The sequence below is a fragment of the Equus przewalskii genome, chromosome 2 (genome assembly GCF_037783145.1).
Source record: "Equus przewalskii isolate Varuska chromosome 2, EquPr2, whole genome shotgun sequence".
Taxonomy (NCBI): Eukaryota; Metazoa; Chordata; class Mammalia; order Perissodactyla; family Equidae; genus Equus; species Equus przewalskii.
Window position 1 is genome coordinate 89891917 of NC_091832.1, and position 24743 is coordinate 89916659.

Below are 24743 nucleotides of genomic sequence, written 5' to 3' on the forward strand. Positions count from 1 at the left end.
CTTTGAATACTTAATTTTATGAAACTTCAGAGAGTTCTGACACATTTTGTAAGTCAACCTTTCTGAAATCTTCTGCAAAATTGTTTGGATATTACTCCTACCTAGGTTCCCCTATACCTCAAATAGACTTACAGGTTTGTGAAATTAAAATGAAGTTTCAGATGAGATATCATAATGAAATAATCAGATTATTCCACAAAACACATGTGAAAATCAGTCTTATTAATTTGTATTTGCATCCTATACATGCTACACTTCAGCTGAGCATCAAGAAAAAGACCACCATGGGCAGGCCTGGTGGCACAATGGTTAAGTTCGCACGTCACACTTTGGCAGCCTGGGGTTTGCTGGTTTGGATCCCAGGTACGGACCTATGCACTGCTTGTCAAGCCATGCTGTGGTAGGGATCCCAATTATAAAGTAGAGGAAGATGGTCACAGATGTTAGCTCAGGGCCAGTCTTCCTCAGCCAAAAAGAGGAGGATTGGTGGCAGATGTTAGCTCAGGGCTAATCTTCCTGAGGAAAAAAAAAAACACTGCAACAACTAGATATCCTTAAAAAGGATTAGGATCCTAAAAAGTAATCAAAGGTCATAAGCGCTCTAGATTGTGATTCTCTATTACAATAAAGAACAGCTGAAGAATTACCTGAAACTTGTACAAATCTACTATCAACTTTAGCGAAACTTTCTAAATTTAAGTACCTAAACAGAAAAGATGAAGTGCTTTGTGAATGTTCAATTTGCTTACATTGTTCTGCTGGTCCAAATAATGCATGGTTATAAAAATACAAATGTGGGTTGAGAGGAAAAAACAGATCATTAATTATGTTGGACAATAGCAGTGGAATAAAAAACTAGATTGTCTGTTTTGAGAGAGGATAAATTATATAATAAAATTTAAAAGAGTCAATTTATGAGACTGCTGTCAGAATAACAACAGGATGTTTTTTATATATGAGATAAATGGACAAAAGTTAGGGAAAGGTCATTACATAATGATAAAGGGGTCAACCCAATAAAAGGATGCAATATTTGTAAATGTTTATGCACTCAACATAAGAGCACCTAAATATTTAAAGCAAATATGAACTGAGCTAAAGGGAGAAAAAGATAGCAATAGTATAATAATATGGGATTTCAATACCCCATTATATCAATGGATAGATAATCCAGACAAATAAGTGATAAGAAAACATTGGCCTTAAATGACATGTTAGACCAGACAGACTTAATAGATATATACAGAACATTCCATCCACAAGCAGCAGAATACATATTCTTTTCAAGTGCATATAGAACATTCTCCAGGATAGACTGTATATTAGGCCACAAAGCAAGACATAATAAATTCAAGAACATTGAAATCATATCAAGCATCTTTTCTACCACAATGCTATGAAACTAGAAATCAATAAAAAGAAAACCGGAAAATTCACAAATATGTGGAGATTAAACAACATGCTACTGAACAACCAATGGGTCAATGAAAAGATCAAAGGAGAAATAAAAAAATACCTTGACACAAATGAAAATGGAAATAGAACATACCAAAATTTATGGGATGCACAAAAGCACTTCTAAGAGGGAAGTTCATAGTAATAAATGCCTACCTCAAGAAACAAGAAAAAACTCGAGTAAACAATCTGACTTTACCTCAAGGAACTAGAAAAAGAAGAATAAAGCCCAAAGTTAGCAGAAAGAAGGAAATAACAAAAACCAAAGTGGAAATAAATGAAATAGAGACTTAAAAGAAATTAGAAAAGATCAATGATATTAAGTGCTGGATCTTTGAAAAGATAAAATTGACAAACCTTTAGCTAGACTCATCCAGAAAAAAAAGAGGGAAGACTCAAATAAATAACATGAGAGATAAAAGGAAAGACATTACAACTGACACCACAGAAATACAAAAGATCATAAGAGACTATTAGGAAAAATTATATACCAACAAATTGGAAAAATTAGAAGAAATGGATAAATTCCTAGAAATATGCAACCTTCCAAGACTGAGCAATGAAGAAATAGAAAATCTGAATAGACTGATTACTAGTAGGAAGACTGAATCATTAATCAAAAATCTCCCAACGAACAAAAGTTCAGGATCAGATGTCTTCATCAGTGAATTCTATCAAATATTCAAGGAATGAATACCAATCCTTCTCAAGCTCTTCCAAAAGACAGAAGAGGAGAGAACTCTTCCAAACTCATTTTACAAGGCTAGCATTACCAGGACACCAAACCCAGACAAGGACACCATAAGAAAAGAAAATTACAGATCAATATCTCTGATGAACATAGATGTAAAAATCATCAAAAAAATATTAGCAAGCCAAATCAGACAATACACTAAAAGGATCATAAACCATGATCAAGTGGGATTTATTCCAGGAATGCAAGGATGGTTCAACATCTGCAAATCAATCAATGTGACACACCACATTAACAAAATGAAGGATGAAAATCATATGATCATCTCAATAGAGGCAGAAAAAGCATTTGACAAAAATTCAACATCCATTTATGATAAAAACTCTCAACAAAGAGATAGAGGGAACATATCTCAACATAATAAAAACCATATATGACAAGTCTACAGCTAACATCATACTCAAGGATGGAAAGCTGGAAGCTTTTCCTCTAAGACCAGGAAAAAGACAAGGATGCCCACTCTTGCCACTTTTATTCAACATATTATTGGAAGCACTAGCCAAAATAATTAGGGAAGAATAACAGGCATCCAAATTGGAAAGGAAAAAGTAAAACTGCCGCTATTTGCAGAACATATGATATCATATATGGAAAACCCTAAAGACTCCACCAAAAAACTGCAAGAGCTAATAAATGAATTCAGTAAAGTTGCAGGATACAAAATCAATATACAAAGAAAAAGTTGCATTTCTGTACATTATCAATGAACTATCAGAAAGAGAAATTAAAAAAACAACTCCAATTACAATTTCATCAAAAAGAATCAAACACTTAAGAATAAATTTAGCTGAGGAAGTGAAAGACCTGTACACTGAGAACTACAAGAAATTAATAAAAGAAATTAAAGAAGAAGACACAAATAAATGGAAAGATATTCCATGCTCATGGATTGGAAGAATATTGTTAAAATGTCAATACCACCCAAAGCAATTGACAGATTCAATGCAATCTTTATCAAAATTCCAGTGGCATTTTTCACAGAAATAGAACACAACCCTAAAATTAGTTTGGAATCACAAAAGACCCCAAATAGCCAAAGCAATTTTGAGAAAGAAGAACAAAGCTGGAGGGATCACAATCCTTGATTTTAAATATATTACAATGCTATAGCAATCAAAACAGCATGGTACTGGTACAAAAACAGACACACAGATCAATGGAACAGAACTGAAAGCCCAGAAATAAAACCACACATATATGGACAGCTAATCTTCAACAGAGGAGGCAAGAACATACAATGGAGAAAGGAAAGTCTCTTCAATAAATGGTGTCAGGAAAACTGGACAGCCACATGCAAAGGAATGAAAGTAGACATCTTACACCATACACACAAATTAACTCAAAATGGATTAAAGATTTGAACATAAGACTTGAAACGATAAAACTCCTGGAAGTAAACAAAAGCAGTAAGCTTCTGACATCACTCTTGGTATTGAGTTTTTAGGGATGATTCCAAAAGCAAAAGCAACAAAAGCAAAAATAGGCAAGAAAGACTACATCAAAGCACAAAACTTCTGCACAGCAAAGGAAACCATCAACACAATGAAAAGGCAACCTATTGATTGGGAGAAAATATTTGTAAGTAATATATCTGATAAAAGCTTAAAGTCCAAAATCTATGAAGAACCCATATAACTCAATACTGAAAAAAATCTGATTAAAAGCAGGCAGAAGATCTGAATAGATGTTTTTACAAAGAAGACATACAGATGGCCAACAGGTACATGAAAAGATTCTCAACATCACCAATCATCAGAGAAATGCAAATCAAACCACAATGACATATCACTTCACATCTGTGAGAATGGCTATTATCAAAAAGATAAGAAATAACAAGTGTTGGTGAGGATGTGGAGAAAAGGGAACCTTTGTGCACTGTTAGTGGGAATGTAAACTGCTGCAGCCACTATAGAAAACAGTTTGGAGTTCCCTCAACAAAGTAAAACTAGAACTACCATATGATTCAGCAATTCCACTTCTGGGTATTTATCTGAAGAAAACAAAAGCACTGATTAGAAAAGATACATGCATTCTCATCTTCATTGCAGCATTTTTTACAATAGCCAAGATATGGAAACAACCTAAATGGCCATCGATGAATGAATGGATAAAGAAGATGTGGTATATGTTCATGTGTCACATAATGACATTTTGGTCAACGACGGACTGCATATATGATGGTGGTCCCATAAGATTAATACCATATAGCCTAGGTATGGGTAGGTAGACTATACCTTCTAGGTTTGTGTAAGTACACTCTATGATGTTTGCACAACAATAAAATCACCTAACAATGCATTTCTCAGAAATTTCCCCATCGTTAAGTGATGCATGACTATATATATACAATGGAAGACTATTCAGCCCTAAAAAAGGATGAAATCTTGCCATTTGTGACAACATGGATGGACCTTCAGGCATTATGCTAAGTGCAATAAGTTAGACAAAGACAAATACTATATGATCTCACTTGCATGTGAAGTCTAAAAAACAAAACGAACAACAAACTAAGCTCATAGATACAGAGGACAAATTGGTGGTTGCCAGAGGTGGGGGTAGAGGGTGGGCAAAATGGGTGAAGGTAGTCAAAAGCTATAAACTTCCAACTATAAAATAAATAACTTATGGGGATATAATGTACAGCATGGTGACTACAGTTAATAATACTGTATTGGGTACTTAAAAGTTGCTAAGAGAATAGATCTTAAAAGTCCTCATCACAAGAAAAAACATTCTGTAACTATGTATAGTGATGGATAATAGCTAGATTTATTGTGGTGATCATGTTTCAATATATACAAATATTGAATCACTAGGTTGTACACCTGAAACTAATATAATATGTCAACTGTACCGCAATAGAAACATATTACTTAAGTAAAAGCAAATAAAGTTTGAATAAAACAACTTTTAGATATACTATATAATTCTATTACAAAGAATTTCATTTAATTTTCTACACTTTACTGAAGAGAAACTGGCTATCAATATTTTTCCTATGTTATAATATGACATAATGTAGTATAGTAAATTACAGAACAATATAGATTACTCTTTTCTTAACATTTAGGATTCTTTTTTGAGTTTTGTCCCAGATGCCAATGTTTAACTACATTTTTTTTCAATTGATGGGATCTTGGAAGCAAGACTGTGAGGTTGGCTAATGGAAAGTAGCCACCGAATCCCAACATGAGCCACATGCTACAGAAAACTCATTTCAAAAAAGATATCAACAACTATCTCTTGGACCATAAGTATGTGCAAGATATTACATTAGAATTGAAAAAAGAAAAGTTAGAGAAAGGTGGCAAACTAGAGAATGTGAGTTCTAATATATTGTGAGATGGTAATAAACACATTATCTCTTATATGTGTTACAAGGGGCAGATGTTGCCAAAGAACTGCCACGGAATAGTGGAGGACAGAGGGGCAATGAGGTTATTACTGATCTAGAGGGTGAAAGGGAGCTGTAGAAAAGCTGTAGGAAGCAGAAAGATACAGTCAAGGTAGCGAGTATGGTGATGAGGTAAACCAAAATTGAGATATTTGATTTGGGTGGCCACAATTCCCATAGCAATGTGTTAATGGAACTGTCAAAAATACAAAGTCAATCAAATAAAATCTTATGCAGAATCATATAAAGCCAGCATATAATAAGAGACCACGTGAACACTTACAAAGCAGGATGTTTGATCTGTCGCATGCAATGAAAAGACAGATCATTGTGTGCTTTTTCTTTTTCAATGTCAAATGACATTCTGGATGTGGTCCTGATCCAGAAAATAGGGTTTCTATTGTATTTTTATTTGGATGAAGAATACATAAAGAAAACAAGGAAATTTTATTGCAGTCTACCCCAAATTAATTCATTCAACAAATACTGATCACCCACTACAAGGCTCTAAGTGCTGTGCTATGAAGTGAAGATACCACTGTGATCAAGGTCAACATCATACTTGTCCTCATCGAGCTCACAGTCCAGTGAGGAAGACAGACAAGCCGACAGCAATGACATAATAGTGGGAAGTATTAGAGGAGGGTGCTATGAAAACATGCAACAGAGGTGCCTAACCTGGGAAAGACTCTCTGGAGGAAGTAACATGGAAGCTGGGGCCAAAAAGGCAGCAGACATTCCCTAAGTGAGAAGGCGATGGGAGTATTCCAAGCTCAGGGGGCAGCATATCTAAAGGTGAGAAGATAAGAAACTGTTGCATTATCAAGAAAATGAAAGACATTCCCTATTGCTAGAGACTATAATCACCATATATAACTGTCTATAAATTGTAATATTTTTACTTTGTTATCACTACTTTTATATAGTTTCTTTTTAGTTGAGCAGTGCCAATCCAGAAGTCGTTAGGAGTGCTCCCTACTTTTATGTACTAAGTCTACTGTTCAATCTAGATCCTGTGAGTATTTTTCAATGGAAAATAAGTGCTACTCCCAAATGCTTGAAATCCTTTTTTTTTAGCAAAATGGATGAATTTGTTTCTGTTTATTATACATACTCTCAAGAAAAAAGTCACTGAGACTACAAAAGAACAAAGATAGGTCAACGCAACCACATAATATTTTGTTCATGAAATCACTTAAAAAGTAAGGAGACTAACCAGTTAGAAATGACGCTGAAACTACTAGATTAAAACAACAAAGAAAAAATCACTCATCCTCCCACTCTAGGCTCTCCAAGCCTTGGTTACACACTGAGATAACAGGAAAACCGAAGTAAAATATATTTATCTTTTAGTCATAAAGGAATAAAATTGACAGCTATTAAGAGGCAGAATTTATTTCTTATTGCTAAACTGTTGAAGACAGTGTAATGATCAACTAACGAGACTATAACTGTCAAACTAGTAGAGTTTCTCATAGATAGAGACACATCCTTATGTCAAAACACCTCGGTTAGAATTTGCTGCAATATCTTTTTAATTAGAAACAACAATACTATGAACTATAGAAGGCCTTAAACTATATGCTATTTCATATTATTATTTGCTAGTAATGATTACTGAAATACAAAAAAATAAGTACAACTGCTACCATTGTATATGGAAAAATATTTACATTTTATCAAATGTGAAATGAAAACTCAGTATGTTGCAAAGATGGCCACAACAATCCCTCCCATCCCCCGAGCCTTTGTACCATGTGACTTCATCACTTCTCACGTCAAGAGGTGGAGTCTATTTCCCCTTCTATTAATTGGGCTGGCCGGTCCTTATAACTTGCTATGACTGAAAGGATGTGACAGAAATAATGTGCAGCTTCCAAGGTGAGGCCCTAAGAGGGCTTTCCACTCTCTTTTCTCTCTCTTTGAATGCTCCTGATGAATTGAAAGAAAATCCAGCTAGAATACTAGATGAAGAAACTACATGGAGAGAAAAACTCAGACCACAGCCAGCCCCAAGGCCCCAGAGACGGGAGTGAGGAAATCTTGAATGAGCCCAGACAAGAACACCAGAAAATTTGGCCCACCAATCAACAAAATCATGAGAAATAACAAAGTGTTGGGGCTTTAAGCCACTAAATTTTGGATGGTTTGTCACACAGCAGTAGATATCTGACTCCCTATATATAAATTTTTAAATCACAACATTTAGAAAATCTGAGTTAGTAATCTCTTGCCAATAAACCCCTCAGTCTATAATATGAAATCATGTAACCTTCTAGACTACTTTGAAGTACTTTTCACAACCTCGTTTTTTTCCTAACCATAACCTTATGAGCTAGTATTATTATCTAGCGGAGAAAACAAAGACTGATTAGATTACCTAGCCACTAAGTGTGCCCACAAAACGGTGAGTCTCCCCATTAAGCTGTGAGTGTCTTTAGACAGGGGCTATCTTATTCATCTTTGTATCTCAAGCACATGTACAACGACCAACACAGAGAAGGTTATTTTTAAATGGTTGAATGAATAGCTAGATGGATAGCTAGACGGATAGTGAATGGATGAACGACTCAATCTGCTGCTTCCTCTGCTATTTTAAACATCAAGAAAACTGATACAGATGTAGCCCACCCCCACGCCCAGCCCCTCCAAGCTCTTTCTTTTCCATGCTAGTTGTTTGGCTATTTTTCATTTGAGTTAGTACCTAGACACTTTATATTCCTGGTTGTCTTCTTCTGAGTAAAATCCAATTTATCAATGTTTCTCTCAAAACTCAGTACCTGAAACTGAACACAACACTGAATTTATCTAAAACTACTTTTCTGTAATCTGAGCTCTGCATCTGTAAGAAAGTAATACTCTTTGTAGAATTCAAAAGTTTACCTGAAATAAGGTGTCATCTTAAATAAAACAAATAAAATAATTTTTTGTTCTTTTTTTCCCCAAGATTTTATTTTTCCTTTTTCTTCCAAAGCCTCCCCAGTACACAGTTGTGTATTTTTTTTTTCCCCAATCTTCTTCTTTTTGCTGAGCTAACTGCTGCCAATCCTCTTCTTTTTGCTGAGGAAGACTGGCCCTGAGCTAAAATCCACGCCCATCTTCCTCTACTTTATATATGGGACGCCTACCACAGCATGGCGTGCCAAGCAGTGCCATGTCCGCAGCCGGGATCTGAACCGGCGAACCCCAGGCCTCTGCAGTGGAACACGTGCACTTAACCGCTGTGCTACCAGGCCAGCCCCCATAGTTGTGTATTTTCAGTCGTGGGTCCTTCTAGTTGTGGCTATAATTTCTATTGTAAAAGGAAGAGACCTAATCTCTCTAGAAATCTATTGTAAAAAGCCAAATGCCTCAGCTAAACTTAGTATTGATAAAATTCAGTTTGGAAAATATACTCACTCTCTACTAATCTACTTAAATTGAGGGAATGAATGGACTCGTTTATTTTGGCTAGTTTGAAGAGGCTTTTCAAATTGTGTCATAGATTTTAGTTAATTTAGATAGAATTAAAAAACTCAAATTGTCTGATTAAATTATTTCTATAATGCATTTATTTTGGTCCATTTTGAAAGAATATAACCCCCTCCAACCCCATAGTTAAAACAAAGAATCCCAGTTCCTTAAGCCCAGTGCAGCTGCTCCAATAATTGTGTTCTGTTTCATTCTATCATTTATCATGAGGATCTCAGAACCAAGGGCTTCACTTTTTGTTTCTGTGGTAAATCAAACTTTATTTCACATTAATTCCCACAGAGTTATGAAATTAGGAATTTTCCAAAAGTTTTATGTTAAATTCTAATCACTATTTCTTTTAATGTATCTGTATTAATTTTATTGAACATACTTTTGTATCTAGTTGATACAAGTCCATAGAAAGCAATTTACAGGGCTCACAAGAAGTGGGACATGACTTTGTAAAATCTATTTCTGGGAAAGAACCTTTTAATTTAAATATTTATACAGTTTTATTTTCATAATCATATTCAGTTTTAATTAGAATACTGGATATAGTATCCATGCTCACTAACGATTTTTCAAATTATATATATGCTAAAGATTAAGAAATCTAGATCTCCAACACCAGCATCTCTGCCAAGGCTCTGTTCTTTTGCAATAAACTATAGCAGGGCTTGGCAGACTACAACTTCATAGGGCAAATGAGGCTGCAGCTTGTTTTTGTTCTACAGTTTTAAAAAAATATATTTAAAGAATAATTAAGAAAAGAAAATATAAGAAGGAAGATTATGTAACAGAGACCACATGTGGCCCACAAAGACTAAAATATTTACTATCTGGCCCCTTACACAAGGAGTTCGCCAATCCCTGGCGAATGTATATTTCTACCTGCACAGCCTATCGCTATCTCAAATTTAATTAATCTAAAATCAAAATTTCTCTTCCCAGACAACACCCTCTTCTTGCAACTCTTCTGTTTCTCTTCATTTCAACATGATTCAACATTACCCTTAACTCAGAAACACCATTGGCCAGAGTCTCTCTCTGACCCCTGATAAGCATCTCTGTTTCCCTGCGTCAAGGCTGCTGTTTGCAAAAACTCAACCCAGGCTTGTATCACCTTGATGGTGAATTCCCATAACTGCGATCTCCATCTCACTCTCTGATTCTACTGTCTGTGCTCCTAATGGGTTAATTTACAACAACAACAATACTCTTGTGACACAATCACTTAAATTTTGTCAAGTCTTCCTACTGCTTACTATTGTATGTCTAAATTCTAGGGTATTTTCAAAGTCCTACATAATCAGGCACCTGCATTACCAACTTCATTTTCCATTTAGTGCCAATAGGAAGTTACTTATCTCCCATCAGATAGGTCCATCACTTTACCATATTCTACTTATGCTCTACATCTTCAAATATATATAAAGCAAGGATAACTTTTTACTATTATTAATAATAATATTAAAAGAATAATTGAAACAAATATCAAGTACTGACTACTTACCAGTCGCTGTCCTATTTAGATATTTTTAACTAATATTTTTGTTACAATAACTATATAAGAAAAGTGCTGTTATCATTATTTTAGAGACGAGAAATCTGAGGAAAAGAGAAACTACATAACTTGCCCAAAGTTACACAGCTAGTCGGTGGCAGCTCCAGAGCAGGAAACCAGGCAGCCTGGCTTGTGTCCATGTTTTTACCACTGTACTATGCTCCTCTCAGAATTAAACCAATGTGACCTCCGGTTTGGAAAAGCCCTACTGCCTAGCTTTCCTGAGGCTCTAACCTTGAAAATGAAACTTGGTCTAAACAGAGTTTCTTCCAGAGTAGAGAGGTAAAACACTACCTGTCTATGAAGGTTAGATATCAGGTTGCCCTCAGGATCAGAAAGATGCGATGCAAGTAGATGTTTGAGCCAGGAGGGTGGGAAGTCTAAGAGAAACAGAGGTAGAAGAAAACATGTGTGTGATAAATTCTCCATCCAGGGGTTGATATTCTTTGGGTGAGTGGGTTGAGAGGGCATTTGGTGGCAAGGCTTAGTTCTGCACCCTCCGCCCCCATTTTGGAAGCCTTGATGGATACCACTATGAAGGGTAGCTCCACTCAAGAGGCAGCCGAGTGCAATGGAAAAACAAAGGTGAGGATTAGTTACACAGAGAGAAGCACTGAGTTAATACACCCAAGTCGCCTCTCTGGAAGGAATCCAGAAGTTTCTGCCAAAACCCACAAGGGAACATAGAAGATTGTTGAGGAGAGAGTCAGAAGCTTGCTTGGGAGAGGCAAAAAAAGAAGGTGAAACCAGTACAGCAGAGATAGCTTAAAAGCAAGGTTCAGTAAGGTAGACAGAGCTTCAGCGGGTCTGCAGCATTTATTTTTCAAAAGGCCCCCCATTCTAAAGAAAATACCTCGTAACAAGAATGTGCATATATTTTCTGGTATATGTAACACGAAGTATTATCTCTACCACAAAATGAATCATTTAACACAGTTTAATAAAATTACAAAATGGTTTAACCACAATTATAAAATATGTGTTAATAAAAGGTAACCATACATCCTACCTGTATCTTTTTTTAATGTGCAAATTATATTTCTATACAGCGAGCTTTCCTAGCAGTGACAGTAGACAAAGCGTAATGTCTCTCAACAAATGTTAACAATATCAAGTTAGGTTTCCACAGAATGCTAAAATAACCTATTGTATGAAAAAATTAAAATTAAGATAAAGGATTAAGTAAATAAACAGTAGATGATAATGGTGAGGTGCATGCTCATGTGTGTATATGATTAACCCTCAGCATGTTTTGACAACTTCCTAAATATTATGTGCATTACAATACCACGACAAAAATACACACACTTCACATGATCACCCACTATAAAAACAAAGTGTTTTAAAACTAAAAAAACCAAGTGTTTCAAAAATCAGTATTTGATTCAACTCCACCCTTCCTTCCTATAACTGAATAAACACAGCTCTGAAAAGCAGAAGACAAACTTGTTTCTTAATCTTACTGACTGGGCAAAACAAACTCATTCTTTTGAAGGCAACTGGCATTCTGAGAGCAAAAATTAGTGTGAATTAAGCCATAGGTGCTCAAACACAAGGTGGACAGATGTGTGCTCTTGATAAGATGAGCCACGGTTATCTGGGATTCCAGTCAGACTTGCTTTGCCGAATTCTCTCATCTTAAGTTGTCCAGTAGAAAAACCATGCCATCATCTCAATAGATGATGATAATAGTTATTTTTTACTGAGCACCTAGCGTATTCCAAGAGCCAGGCATAACATGAAATAATCATGTGCCAGTTATAGAATCCCTAGGAGGCAGATATGATTGCTCTCTCCATTTTCCAAATGATGAAACTGAATGCACAAGCAGCAAGCCCGAGGTTGTGATGCAATGCTACTAAGTGGTAGGGGAGGGCCTCAAATTCCTGTCAGGCCAATCTCGTAAACATTATACCAACTGCGCCCTTACAATGCATTTGACAAAGTTCAGCACCCATTTTTTTAAAAAATAACTAATTCTTAATAAAAGGAATAGAATAGTAATTTCTTAATATAAGCAAAACCTTCTTAAACTAATACCAACTTCAAATCTTCTAGCAAATCCCTGTAGGCATCCTCTTTGTATTCAGGAATAAGAATAAGATACCCTGGTAGCTACTCTTTAGCTCTTTCCTGGAATTTCTGATTAATACAAATAAGGCAGAAAAGAAACTTTAGTCATAACTATTCAAAAGGCTAGAACTATTACTTTTAGATTCTATGATTATTTAATGAACAAGCTAAGCATATTACCCGAAACATCTTAAGAACTAAAATGGCAGGTTCTCTGAGACGATTTGGAACAAAATAAATGATAAATAAAAATTAAATGACCAATAATTTTCACATTCATCATTCTGTATCTTAGCAATATGTAGAGAAAATTATCTAATCCACATTAGTGACAAAATTATACAATACTTAGGAACAAATATAAGGAATGTACTGAAACTATGTAAAAAGTTAATAAAACTAGATTGAAAAGCAAAAAGGACAATTAAATAATTTGAAAAGCACACTTTATTCCTGAATGGAAACGCTATATATTGCAGGGATATCATTTTTCCAAATTATTTCATCAGAAGTGAAATTGACATAAGAATTGACATAGGAGTAAAATATGTTAAAAGGTACTGATTCCTTACATATTAAGAAATTATAAACTTGGTGAGACATCAAAGATACTCTAAATATAAAGAACTTGAACAGATCATTTCAAAGGTGAAAATACAAATACCAAATGAACACTTTGCAGAATTCAATGTTTACAGTCATCAAGAATGCAAAATAAAATGAGATGCAATTCCTCACTTTACAAATTTGGAAAAAAATAACCTTTTATTATATGAAAGGGATTCATTTAGAAAGCATGCCCTGATTCCTGTCCCTGTCCACCCCATTTTCCCTCCACCCTCTTCTCTTTCTGTAGACAACCATTTTTATTAATGCCTGTGGATCCTTGAAAGTTTCCTAATGAAATGAAAGCAAATTTAGAAATATATACTTATATTCCTGCATTCCTTAAATAAAGTTAAATAACAACTAGCATTCTACACGCATTTGAATATTTTTTATGAATTGAAACACTATTTTTATTTCTTTTTATGCAAACTGGCCATTCATAATCTTTGCCCTTTGTTCTATTGCTTTGTGCTTCCTCCCATCCCCACAATTTCTCAGATATATTGGAGGGAAAACTCTTGGTGATTTGAGAGGCAAATAGTTTTTTTCCAGTTTGTCATTCTCCTTTAAAATTTCCCCAGAGTAGTTAGATTTTGTTTTGTTTTGTTGCCAACCAAAGTATTTTTTTTAATGAGTCAGATTTATCTTTTTTTTTCTCTTTTAGATGTTGGAATTGAATAATCATTAGAAATTTTCAGTTAGATTCCTTTTTTCGAAGTATTAAGTCATCAACAAATAACAGTTTTACTTTCACCTTGCTAAATTTTGTACCTGAAATTTCTTCTCATGTCTAGCTTTGTTGACTAATAACTATGGTACAGCATCACTAGTAAGAGTGAGAGCTTGCACCCTTATCTTGTTTGTACTCTTGGCAAAAATAGCAAAAGTGCCTCTAGCATTTTGCCATTATTTATGAAGGTGTCTTTGCACTGAGTCTGTGTGTGTATGTATGTGTGAGCGCATAAACACTTTGTCAATTTGTCATGGTTACACAATGTTTAACTCTTACTTTATTGATTTGTGTTTCTTTTTTAAAAAACATCCAGAATGGCTGTTGAAGTTTTTCAAGTGAATATTCAGCATCTAAAGAGATTAACGTGCTTTTTTCCCCTTATATCAATTAATATGATGAATTATTTTAATAAAGTTCATAATCTTTCATTCCTGGAAGAAACCCTACTTCATCATGATATATCACTCCCTTAATAAGGTGCTGGATTCTCTCTGCTAATAATTTTCAGAGAATTTTGCATTGATATTCATAAATAAAATGAGGAATAGTATTTTTTATGTGAAAGTTTGACCAAGCTGAGGTGTCAATGATATTCTCACTTCATGAAAATAATTTGAAGTTTGTACTCCTCTGGAAGGGTTTAAACCACACTGAAATGATCTTGTCTAAAGACAATCATTAGATAGAATGTAATACACAAATGATGCATACTGTAATATCTAGGTAACAATTAATAGCTAGAGTAACAACTTAAAAAATACATGTAATATTTCAGGTAACAAATAAGAGTAAAATAATAGTAGTTAACAAATTAGTAGAGGAAAAAGAGATAATAAAAAGTTGATCAATTCAAATAAAGGCAAGAAAGATGGAAAAAGCCACATAAAGAGATGGGTCAAATAGAAAAACTAGTAGGATGGTAGACGCAAACACAACTATATCAGTAATTATATTAAATGAAAATGGACTGAATACTCTATGTAAAAGACTATGTCAGGTTGAATTAAAAACAAAAATGTGAAACACAGTGACACATTGTTTACAAAAGGCACACTTGTAACAAAAGGACAAAGACAAGCTGAAAAGTAAATGGAAGGGAAAATACATATCATGCAAACACTAAATGAAATAAGCTGGGGTCGCTACGCTAATATTGGAAAAAGCAGACTTTAAGGCAAGTAACCTTATTAGAAAGACAGGGGGGCATTTCACAGGAGAAACAGGCAAATTCACCATCATTGTTGCTGATTTTAAAATCTCTCTCTCAAAAGCTAATACAACAAGAGCAAAAAAAAATTCAGCAAGGATAGAGTAGGTCTGAAAAAACAATTAATAAACTTGATCTACTCGACATATACAGTGCATTGTACCAAACAATGGCAAAATTCACACTTTTTTCAAGTACTATTGGAATATTTGCTAAAGTGGATCATATGCTGGGCCATAGAGCAAGTCATTACAAAATTTAAAGAACTGAATTGATTCAATGTTTATCCTCTGACAGAATTCTGGCTGTGAATTCAATAACAAAAAAGATAACTAGAGAATTCTCAATTGCTTGAAAAATAAGCATTGCATTTTTGAATAACTCATGAATCAGAGGAGAAGTCCCAAAGGAAATTAGACACGGAAAATGTATTTTATTAAGGAGTGCAATTCCAGGAAAGCAGGAGGAAGTGAAAATGAGAACAAAGCAGAAATGGGGAAAAGCCAATAGAAGAATGTGCTGCGGGGCTGGTCATTTCTACATGAGCAAAGCTATGCACCTCTGTCATCACTCCCAGGCACAGAAAGTGGCAAGAATTTGTTATTAAATCCTGCATCACACTGGTCAAAGAATAGCCACACAGCCGGTTAACTTGTCCATGTTTCCATGTCAAGAGGACGCCCTGGCAAGAAGCCCATGAAACGCCCCCACCTGTCAGGATGCACCTTGTGAAGTCCATCAGTTTATAAGTGGCTTATGCACCCCTTCTGACCTCCTCTAGCTTCATCACTAAGAGCTGCCACCAAAGAACACAGTCTTTTCCTTCTAATGGATTTCCTTCCTTTTTGAAAGATGTGCTTTCTGAGATCTGCCCCCATGGGGACAAAGAATCTTTCTCCACTTCTCCCAGCAATGATTACCCGTTGGAGCTTAGTTCCAACTCAGAACAGGGCTCTTTCCTTGGAATCCTTATCTGCTGGTGATTGCTGACATCTGTCATCACTGAGCCCCCTCCACTCCCCCATTCTTCTGTGTCAGTCTAGCAGGGCCTTCTATGCAAATTCTGCTGGCCTCAGTTGGCTTTGCCTACACTGACACATGTTTTGGCTTTTATGGCTTTTTATTGTCTCTGGGTTTAAGTATAGACTTAGTTTGTGGGTCTCCCCGCAATCGTATTCTACATGATTTTCAAGAGGAGAGTTACATTTGGCCCAAACTACTGCCCTATTTGTCATGGAACCGGGAAGGATGGTTTTAAAACCGTTAAATGTCAGCACTGGTGAGGACACAATGTCACCAAGGCTAAAAAGAGATGATGAAAGTGTAAACTTGTACATATTTTCTGGAATATGTGTGGAGTACCATTAAAATATTTTTAACGTTAGACATCTTAATTCTCTTCCGAGGAAATTTTCCTAACAAAATTGTCAGAAATCTGTGCAGAGATTTATTCAAAAACATATTTGCTGAAGTACTATTTTTAATAACCACAAATTAATGAAATCATAATGATTTGTGATACATTTTTAATTGGAATGTTTTATATGCATTGAAAATAACGTTTACTTTACTTATGTAACATCGTGGGGAAACATTACAGTTTGCTTTTAAAAAAACAAACTACAAGGCAAATTTTCAATCTTTTTATACCAACCATGTAGAAAAAATAACCCTGGAAACAATCGTGCAATAATATGTCTCTTAGTAATTGCACTTCTGGTGATATTTTTCCCACTTTACACTTTCCTGTAGGTTTCACTGTTACTATAACGAGGACGTATTACTTTGATAATCAGAAAGATGATAAGAAATAAAATTAAAAGCTTGAGATAAATTGAGTTGCAATGGTGACTCAAGGTCAACCAAGCCTGTAGATTGCAGCCCTAGCCAAAATAAAACAGGAGGGAGCTTGGAGTGAAAGCACGCACAGATGAGATTCCCATTAACCTAGTCTATACCCAAATTCAGCTTTATAAACACATTTATGCTCAGAATATATAAAAGAAAACAAAGCAGATCATGATAAACACTACAAGTGAGATTCAGTTAGCCCAAATGTCACCACAGAGAAAATTTCTTTAGCGCAGAGCCTAATATGCTTTCCAATTGAGTACCCAAATAACAGCTACCTTCACGGGAACATCCTAAAGAAATAGTGCCTTTCTGGGTCCTGCTTACAGTAGCCCTGGTGTACACTAAGGAACAGATAGCTTGCTTTTACTATGCAAATTGGAACAGATACATGGGGTCTTTAATTCCACCTAGCCTATATTCTTCCCAATCCTCCCTCACATCAGACAAAACAGCTATCACGGACCTCCAAAAAATAACCACATCAAAATACCTCTGTTTTTAAGCAAAGGAAGCCGTAACTAAAAATCTAGGAATCAAGGAGAATTCAGAAAAACAGAAAGCACAAAACGCTTTTCTCACAACTTCAAACCACCAGATGGGAGATTCCTGTTTCATTTCTTGCATATTTCAAATATGATTTCACTTGAAGAAAATTCCCCTGTTTATTGCCCCAGAATTGATCATAATGGAATTTTTAAAAATACCATTATTCATTTTCATAAATATAGTGACAATTCAGAGCTATGTTGCTATTGTAAAAATGCACCATGTCTATCCCTCAACATCCAAAATGTCCCTCTGCTTCTTCTTTGAGCCCTCAACTGTAGCAACATCTAGTATGGGTTTTTCCCTAAGATTGTCAGTAAGTTGTTTCTTGGGTTTGGGGAATTCTTAATAAAAATTCGAGGAAATAGAGCAGTTTCAAGGAAGCATATGAAGCTATAAGATAAGTTTTATTTTGTAGGTAATTATAGGCAAAGGGCATGTTCGTTATACTTTTTCTTTCAATTCATATTTCCTGTATCATTTTTTGATGCCAGAAACAATTACACAAGAGAGGAATTACATGTTTCCTCCTAGGATTCTTGTAAAGGGCTTCAATTTTAATAAGCCCCTTTACTTACTCCACCATTTATCCTGATCTATATGCGTGCTACAGGATTTTTTCTGAAGTTAAATATAAATTATAACTAAGATAAAAATGAAAAGTATGTGTTCCCTTTATCAAGAAGAAGCCAGTTCTTTGGGTTCCCATTTCTCTGGCTTTTTTGTTTAGGACCTGAGTCTGAACTTGAGTTTACATTATTCTCAAATATTTTTCAAAAGTTTCAATGAGTCATTCAAAAATTCTAATCTACTTTATTCTCTAATTTCCTTGCATTAGTAAAATCATTCAAAACCCGGATAGTTGGATTACATTTATTATTTAATTTTAAGCAATTCAGTTCCTTTAAAAGTAACCTAACAATACAGCAGAAAGAGAGATGAAGAATTTCTTCATTTTATATGCCAAGGGTTAGCAAACTATGACCCACAGGGCAAGGTTCACCCACCAGCTGTTTCTGTAAATAAAGTTCTGTTGGGACAGATCCATGCCCACCCATGTCTATCGCTGCCTTCCAGGAATAAGGGCAGAGTTGAGTAGTTGCTACAGAGATCATTTGGCTTGCAAAGTCTAAAATATTTACTATCTGGCTTTTTTCAGGAAAAAAATTTGCCCACCTCTCTTATGTGCAATGTTCTCTATCCTCAGAAAATGCTTTAACATTCTATGATGAGAGGCATTTTCTTTTTTAACTCAAGATGCTCATTTTTCAAATTCTGAGTATATACGTAACTTCCTCTGGTTTGCCACAACTTCATTATCATTAATTACATTATTACATAAAAGTGTCTATACTGCACGATATAATTCTTAAAACCTTACTTACACGACCTCCTGTAGGCTGGCTATATGCTAACACTGACTTCTTTGCTTCCTGTGACATCATCAGCATGGCACATGATGGGACATTGCTTCAAAGAGCCAGATGGCCATATGTGAGAATGGATTCTGTAGGAGTGAAAGGTAGGGATAAAAAAGATTAAAAATTATATGTGGAATAATCTTTTCCTCGGATTTATGATTTACTTCCACATCTGATTATGCTAGAAAAGACAGGAAGACTCACAGGGAGAAAGCTTTAGAGGTCAACACAAAATTTTTTGGATTAATTTTTCCTAAAATCTTCAGACTTTCCCATAATTTAACTCACATCCATGCTGACTATAGTCACTTCATTTTAGAAGACAAATAATTAGACACCATTTAGAAAACTATAACATTTCATGCAGTTCTCTTATAAAATGTTTTTCATTTTCCCACAAAACAAATATGATGTCAAAGGTATTTGCAGACTTGATGTCAAGTTATTGACCAACTCTAAGGAAGATGCTAAAAATACGTTGCAAACATCTATTCTAAGAGTGAAGTGGCAAAACCTCCACTCAGACTCTCAGTAGTAAAACACAATAGCATAACATATTTTCAAGGGATATGTGATTTTGAAGGGGTTTGAATATGCCAACAGATTATACCATTAGAAATCCTTAAAGTAGCATATTTCCCATTAAAAAATGTAGTCTAACTTATTTATGCTATTTTAAAAATTTAAGCATTTTAATTCCTATTTTATGAAACAAATTAAGAAACATCTTAACCAAAGTTCAATATGGTCCACAATATAATGAATATTTATATTAATAATAATAATAATAAAAAGTTATCTATATAATATTATTTCTGACTATTACTGATTCAGTAAAAGTTTAATATAATTCTAAGTCCAAAAGTTTAGCCATTCAATATACATGCTGGCACTTTCCTGAATTATTTATTTCAAAATATTTACTCAAAATTTACTGTGTATGAAGACGTATACTAGATAATTTAAAACTGCTTTTAAACCCTAAGGAACTCACCAACCAGTGGGGAAAAAAACTGCAAACAACTAACTAATGCTCTCAGTGCTTTAATAAAAGAATGAAGAAGCCCCGTGTGAAAACAGACCGTGAGGCAACTAATTCTACAGAGATGAGGAAGATGAGGGCCTAGAAAGACTTCACTGAGAAACTGACATGTGAGCCGGCCTTAAAGAATGAGCGGTGTTACTCGAGCAAAGGAAATGCTTCAAGGCTCTGAATTCAAGATCGTGGGTGAGGAATGGTACTTTAATAGGATTCTGAATGTGGCTTTACTCTTGCCCTGGAACTGGTGACTAGAACCCAGTGCTGAGGATAAGGAAGCACTAAGTTGCCCCACATTCTAAACAGAGTTTTATAGCGAGGTCTGGACATCTGATCCTGGGCTATCTCAGAGGTAGGCAAATCCTTACAACTTCTACTACCTCTAAACCACCACTCTGCCCCAAGACCCATCCCAGGCCCATATACGGAAGACTAAATTACCAGGAAGGGAAGGGAAAGGCAATGACTGGAATCACCATCCAGGGGCATAATAATAAGTGCTATGGGCTATATATAGGACAGACTGCTATGGACTGAATCGTGTCTCCCCAAAATTCTTACATTAAAGCCATAAACCCTAATGTGACAGTATTTGGAGATGGGACTTTTGGGAGGTAATTTGGGTTAAATGAAGTCATAAGGGTGGGGCCCTCATAATGGGATTAATGCTTTTCTAAGAAGAGACACCAGATTGATTGCTTTCTCTCTATCTCTCCACCGTGCAAGGATACAGTGAGAAAACAGCCATCTGCAAGCCAGGAAGAGAGTCCTCACTGGAGAAGTGAATTAGCCAGCACCTTGATCTTGGACTCTCCAGCCTCCAGAAGTCCAGGTATGGTATTTTGTTATGGCAGCCTGAGCTGACTAATACAGACTGTCATCTCATCTCCTAGCTGGACATCATATCAGTTCATGGGACAGTCAATTTGCTCTAAGCCTACCTGACCAAAGAAAGAAATAATGGAGAAAAGCATCAGATTTTGTTTTCAGTGATTGATCTCACAAAGCTGTAGATGAAGGTTGGCCTCCTCACAAGGGGACCCAGATAATCAGACCTGGTGAGCTGTACACCAGGGGAGAGAGCTGAGAGGATAGGAAGAGGTTAAGCCTACTGGCCCACAGAAGCCAGTGTGAAGGTCACTAGAGGTATGTGGTAGAATTCACACACATGTCCCATAGAGAGCCCAACTTTGGAAGCCTCTCACACAGAAAGTATCAATAGTTACTCACCGTTAGCCAGGAAAAGAAGCAACACCCCGTAGAGGATGGCCTAGTTAAGTCAGGAGATATCTGGCCCTTTTGTCCTCTGCCACCCTTTCAGTCCCCAACGTCCAGAAGTTAAAACCAGAAGAAGGAGGCTAGAAGGCATGAAAATGGGGACCACACCCTCGTCACCCTACTGGTCCCACAGGTCTAACGGGAACTGGAAGAACGTAAGGAGGAGAGACTGGGATTTTAATGGGCTAGACAATTAAATCATTGGAGACCAAAATGCTATAAAATCTGACACTTTTGTAAACAGATAATTGCAAATGGATTATGAGGGGAGTGGCTCCAGAAACATTTCCAAGTTTGCATAAATACGTCTTCCAAACCATCTGTTATGGAGGAAAAGGGAAGATTCAATGATTGTGCAGAAAAGATTAAAATATTTTGGATCTATTTAAGGCAAATTCCTATTCCATCACTATCTCCCACTCTCTAACAATATATTTTCTAGTTTATTCCCTTTCAAATTCCCTTTTTAACAATCTGTCACCTGATCCATTACTATTATACAATAAGAAGAATAACAAGAATCCTTACGATGCTTTGTGTTAAAAGAAAAGGTTAAGATTTTTGAGAGAAATATTTGTTCAATTTAAAAGTTGACCCTAGACACAGCCATCAATCTTGGCACTTCTTTTCTTTTTTTGCTATCTTCTCTGCATCATGTTCATATAACAGCAAACCCCTTAATCCTAGGTTTGCTTCTCACTTTACCATCTCCTCCATTATCTCATAAGAACTTTTCCTTTGAGAGTTTTCTTGGGGATTTTTTCCATCCTGTCTGCAAACCTTCATCAATCCTATCAGGAACACCTTAGACAGGCTCATTCCTTGAGGCTTTTCCCCTCTCCAATCAGGACACAAGCTTCCTTGATAGCTGTCATAACGGATGAATTCTGCAGGAAGCATGAGAATGAAATTAGCAAATTCGCTAAAAGAATCAGGACGGGCACAAGACCCAACTGATTCTCAAACAGAAGGCCCCAGAGAAAGTGCTATCGCTTTTTAGCTACACCTGTTTACCCCCTGAGCTTTGAAAGGGAAGATGAATAAGAGCACAGAAGACTGGTTTAAAGCTAGGTGGATGCCTGCCTTTCATTCCCATGCCAGTCTAATCCTTCAATGATTCGCAGTATGGGCTAATGTTTCTGGGAAGACATCAGGCTCACTTCTTCGGGAAACACCTAACAAGAGGTAACCAAAATATTTTAAAATAAAAAAACTACAACTCAGCTCTTACACCATTTTGCCCCAAGAATCTGGCAATTTAAATGACATACACTTGAAAGTGCTGTAAAAATGCACATTCTCCGTAAGTGCGTAGCACTAGTAATCGAAGATTAAGGCTGACCTATCCAGATTGTTTGATCTCTATATGGCCAAATACGTATTTGTGAAAACTTGTCTCTCACCTTGAAATTTAATTAGTATATATTTAAATAGAACTAGAAACAAAGAATGTTAAATACTCCAAAGAACTTCCAGCTTGGCATCCATATTTCATAGAGAAAGAAACTAGGTCCCAAAGAGACCAAGTGACTTGCTCTGACCAGCGACGCTAGCTAGCAATTGATAATGCATTTCTACAAAAGATGTGAAGATGCTGTTCAGAGTTGTAGAGAAGACTGAGGCACTCATTACCCTAGCTGACATCTCAGAGCTGAGTCACTTTCCGGAAATGCCCTCAGTGGAAGAGAGCTGCCCATCACAAGGTCACAGTCCTTCCCTGGGAGCCGGGCCTCCTTCCTTGGAGGTGGAACATCCCTGAAGGGCCATCACAGCTCCAGAGCAGTCCCCAAGCGCTTGACTGGCTGACGTCTGTGCTGCAACTGCATTGCAGCTGAACTTCTCCCTCTACCCGCCCTGCTTCCATCGCCCCTCACTTCCATCAGGTGTTGTGCCTGAGAAGATGACCAAGTAAGTCTCCTGCATGTACATTTCTATCTCAGAGTCTGCTTCCCAGGGAATCCAACCTAGAAAAACAGTATATTCTGTTAAAGGAGAAAATGTAAGGTTGGGAAACACTTGGATTAAATTGACAATATGCACTATGAACCTCCAATGAATACTCAGTTACCCAAAGTTATTTAGTCACAGAGCACTCCTTTTATATTGAACATCTCCGGAGACTTTTGTTCTGTGGAATATGCTCCGGGAAACCTGAGTGCAGTCCTCTCTAGCTCACTTTAGAATCTAAGTGCTAAAGTTACTCACGTTAACATTTCCTGCAATAGCAAAAGAATGGAAATAACCTAAATGTCCATCGACAGGAAACTGCTTAAATAAATTATGATTTTTCCATATCATAGAATATTATGCATGCATAGAGAAAAATGAGTTCTTTAAGTTTTAGCATGAAAAAGTATCCAAGGTATATATTTTAAGTGAAAAAGCAAGGTTACTCAACAGAATGTATTTGTTTTTAAAAAGGGGAAAGATTAAATATATGTGTACCTTTTTCTTGGGTGTGCACAAAATATTTGTAAAGACACATACTAGAAAATGATAGCACTAGTTGCTTCTACAGAGGGGAATTACAAATCAGTTTGCACAGTCTGAATTTTAAACCATGGGAACATATTGCCCATGCAAAAAATTAAATATGAAAATGAAAAGCAAAACACTGGAAAGTATTAGATAACAGATATTTAAATATTTTATTTAATCACATATGGAGAAACTCTGGATAAAAAATTTATAACATCCTCTACAGAGTGACTTAGACAATGAGCTCCTTGAAGACAAGAACCATATCTTACTCATTTCAAATGCCCAAAGCCTAGCACGGTGCCTGAAGCAGAGGAGGCAGTCAATAATTTCTTTTTAATTGAATCCTATCACTTCCATACAGCAACAGATTTAAAACAGCTTTCTTTCTTTCTTTCTTTTTTATTTTAATTTTTTAATGTGGAATCCAAATTCTAGAAATGAAAAAAGAATAGCACAATCTCTTAACATATTTTCCTGGTTTTGCTTCCCTATTATTAGCCTATAGTCAGCAACATTTAAAAAGTATGTGGAACTGTGCTATCCAACATAGTAGCCACTAGCTGTGTGTGGCCACTTAAATACAAATGTGAATTAATTAAAATAAAGTGAAACTAGCAATTCACTTCCTCAGGTGAGCCAGCCACATTTCAAGTGTTCAAAAACCACACGTGGTTAGCGGCTACCATATTGGACACAGCAGATACAGCACGTTTTCATCACTGCAGAAACGTCTGCTGGACAGCACTGATCTAGGTATAGTACAGACTGGTTTCAGACAGATCTGGGTTTGAATTCCGACTTAGCCATTTACTAACAGTAAGGTTTAGTGAAAGTTAATTAATTTCTCAGGGCCTCAGTTTGTTCATCTGCAGAATGGGGAAA

The 24743-nt window shown here is 35.9% G+C and overlaps 1 protein-coding gene across 49 annotated transcripts in view; it reads right to left on the bottom strand.

The window, feature by feature from the left end:
• Window positions 1–24743, bottom strand: part of IL15 (interleukin 15) — a 121972-nt gene that overhangs the window by 35400 nt on the left and 61829 nt on the right. For 32 of the 49 annotated variants that reach the window (XR_011537133.1, XR_011537137.1, XR_011537135.1 and 29 more), the window contains one exon: window positions 19028–19149. The exons of 7 other annotated variants lie outside the window; for them this stretch is intronic. Coding sequence is in view for 12 of the 42 variants with exons in the window: in XM_070609014.1 (XP_070465115.1) it covers window positions 19028–19093 (66 nt within the window). In the remaining 30 variants the exon portion in view is untranslated. Of the gene's footprint in view, window positions 1–6281; window positions 6393–10914; window positions 11001–19027; window positions 19150–24743 lie in introns of those variants that run through there. 10 more of the 49 variants (XR_011537134.1, XM_070609035.1, XM_070609023.1 and 7 more) reach the window with 2 other exon arrangements.